Source organism: Chiloscyllium plagiosum, unplaced genomic scaffold (genome assembly GCF_004010195.1).
Source record: "Chiloscyllium plagiosum isolate BGI_BamShark_2017 unplaced genomic scaffold, ASM401019v2 scaf_4501, whole genome shotgun sequence".
NCBI lineage: Eukaryota > Metazoa > Chordata > Chondrichthyes > Orectolobiformes > Hemiscylliidae > Chiloscyllium > Chiloscyllium plagiosum.
The window spans coordinates 35,369-38,132 of NW_025214540.1; the positions used below are offsets into that span (position 1 = coordinate 35,369).

Genomic DNA, 2,764 nt, shown 5'->3' on the forward strand with positions numbered 1-2,764 from the left:
ACCACCCTCTGTCTTCTACCTTTGAGCCAGTTCTGTATCCAAATGGCTAGTTCTCCCTGTATTCCATGAGATCTAACCTTGCTAACCAGTCTCCCATGGGGAACCTTGTCGAACGCCTTACTGAAGTCCATATAGATCACATCTATCACTCTGCCCTCATCAATCCTCTTTGTTACTTCCTCAAAAAATCAAGTTTGTGAGACATGATTTCCCACGCACAAAGCCGTGTTGACTATCCCTAATCAGTCCTTGCCTTTCCAAATACATGTACATCCTGTCCCTCAGGATTCCCTCCAACAACTTGCCCACCACCGACGTCTGTAATTTCCTGGCCAAACGTTAATACCCACCCTGGGCACAGGGTACCAGGAGGGACTCTTCCAACCCCTTTGACTGGGGACCCTCAGGGGTAAGGCTCCTGTGGTTGCCTCTCTGGTGGGTAGCGAAGGTGCCACACGCGGGCGGGCGCGGACGCTGGAGACTGGCGCTTTTACCTGTCATGGGGGGTGACCAGTTTGGGAGGATTCTTCAAGTACTGCTTGAAACGCAGCTCAAAGGCTTGCCCGATGGTGCTGATGACATCCTGGGCCATGGCATCCGGGCACTCCAATATGTGGCACGCTGAGGGGGGGGTTTAGGGGGGAGAAATAAAGTGACGGACGGTCAGCGGGCAGCATCGAGACTTCCCCGCGGCGAGACTGCGCCCAAAGAAACAGGCACCCACCTCTTTGATTGACAGGGTCTTTGGCTACGTAGGCAACATATTCTGCAGTATCCTGGAAAAGGGGAGAGAGAGAGAGAGCAAGGAGTTAGACACAACGCTCAGAGCAGGAGGAAGGATTGGGGAGCGGGGGGGGGAGGGTTATCGCTGAAGGTTGCCCTGAGTTGCTTCCGGGTGCTCCGGATTCCTCTCACAGTCCAATGATGTGTAGGTTCAGGTGGGTTGGCCATGCTAAATTGTCCTGTAGTGCCCAGGGATGTGCAGGTTAGGGTGGATTGGCCACGCTAAAATTTCCCGTAGTGCCCAGGGATGTGCAGGTTTGGGTGGATTGGCCATGCTAAATTGTCCTGTAGTGCCCAGGGATGTGCAGGTTAGGGTGGATTGGCCATGCTAAATTGTCCCATAGTGCCCCAGGGATGTGCGGGTTCGGTGGGTTACTCAGGGGTAAGTGTAGGTGGGGGAATGGGTCTGAGTGAGTTACTCTTTGGAGGGTCAGTGTGGACTTGATGGGCTGAAGGGCCTGTTTCCACACTGTGTGGATTCTATGAAACAAACTAGCCCCACTTGCCTGGACTGGGCGCATAACCCTCTCAACCTTTCACAATCCTCAACCTTTGCAAATGCCTTTTACCTACACCTGCAAATATCCCTTCTTCTGGAATTTCATTCCACACACGAACCACGCGGGTGTGGGAAAATAAATTGCCCTTTAAATCTGTCTCCTCTCTCTCTGTCTCTGCAGAACGCCGTGTGGTTCGAACTCATCTGGTCCTGAAGGAGGGTTACATCCCGAAACGTGGACGACGTCTCCACCTCCTGACGCTGCTTGGCTTGCTGCGTTCTCCCAGCCTCCTGCCTGTCTCCATTCAGTGAGATCACGACTGCTGTTTGTCCTATTTACCAGCCTCTGCCTCCCTGCTCTCTCACCGTAATCTCTCACTGTGTGAAAGCATTTACTGAGAAGGCCTCAATTACTTCCCCGGGCAGGGAAATTCCACAGCTTCCCAACCCTCTCGGTAAAGAAATTCCTCCTCAGCTCAGTCGGAAATCTGCTCCCCCTAATTTTGAGGCTCTCGTCCTAGTTCCACCGGCTAGTGGAAACATCCTCTCTACTTCAATCTGAATTATTCCCTTCATAATTTTATCTGTTTTCTAATAAGATTCCACCCCCCACCCCTTCAAACATCTGAATTCCAATGAGAGTATAATCCCAGTCTGCTCAGTCTCTCCTCATAAACCAACACCCTCAATCAACCTCTTGAACTTCCTCTGCACCCCCTCCAGGGTCCAGTACATCGTTTCTCAAGTAAGGTGACCAAAACTGTACTCCAGGTGTGGCCTCCTCTACAGCTGCAACATAACCTTCCTGCTCTTCGACTCCATCCCCTTAGCAATGATGGACAAAATTCCATTTGCCTTCCTAATTACCTATTGTACCTGCAGACTGACCTTCTGTGATTCATGCACAAATATCTTTGGTGATTCACCCTATCCATGCCCCCTCACAATTTTATAAACCTCTGTAAGGTCACCCTTCAGCCTCCCACGGCTGGGGGGTCGGCTCATTTAGCAGTGAGCGGAAGAGTCATAGAGATGTACAGCATGGAAACAGACCCTTCGGCCCATCTTGTCCATGCCGACCAGATATCCTAACCCAATCTAGTCCCGTTTGCCAGCACTTGGCCCATCTCCCTCCAAACCCTTCCTATTCCTGTCCCCATCCAGATGCCTTTTAAATGCTGTCATTCTACCAGCCTCCACCACTTCCTCTAGCAGCTCATTCCATACATTACCACCCTCCGCATGAAAAAGTTGACCCTTAGGTCCCTTTCAAATCTTTCCCCTGTCACCTTCAACCTATGCCTTCTAGTTTTCAACTGCCCCACTCTGGAGAAAAGATCTTCTCTATTCACCCTATCTATGCCCCTCATGATTTTATGAACCACAATATGGTCACCCCTCAGCCTCCAAAGTTGCAGGGAAAATAGCCTCAGCCTATTCAGCCTCTCCAGATAGCTCAAACCCTCCAGCCCTGGCAACATC

The 2,764-nt window shown here is 51.2% G+C and overlaps 1 protein-coding gene across 1 annotated transcript in view; it reads right to left on the reverse strand.

Moving 5' to 3' along the window:
* Positions 1-2,764, reverse strand: part of LOC122547928 (SHC-transforming protein 1-like) — a 9,098-nt gene that overhangs the window by 4,975 nt on the left and 1,359 nt on the right. The window contains exons 2-3 of the mRNA XM_043686487.1: positions 725-776; positions 495-621 (exon numbers count right to left, since the gene is read on the reverse strand). Coding sequence (XP_043542422.1) covers positions 495-621; positions 725-776 — 179 coding nt within the window. The remainder of the gene's footprint in view (positions 1-494; positions 622-724; positions 777-2,764) is intronic.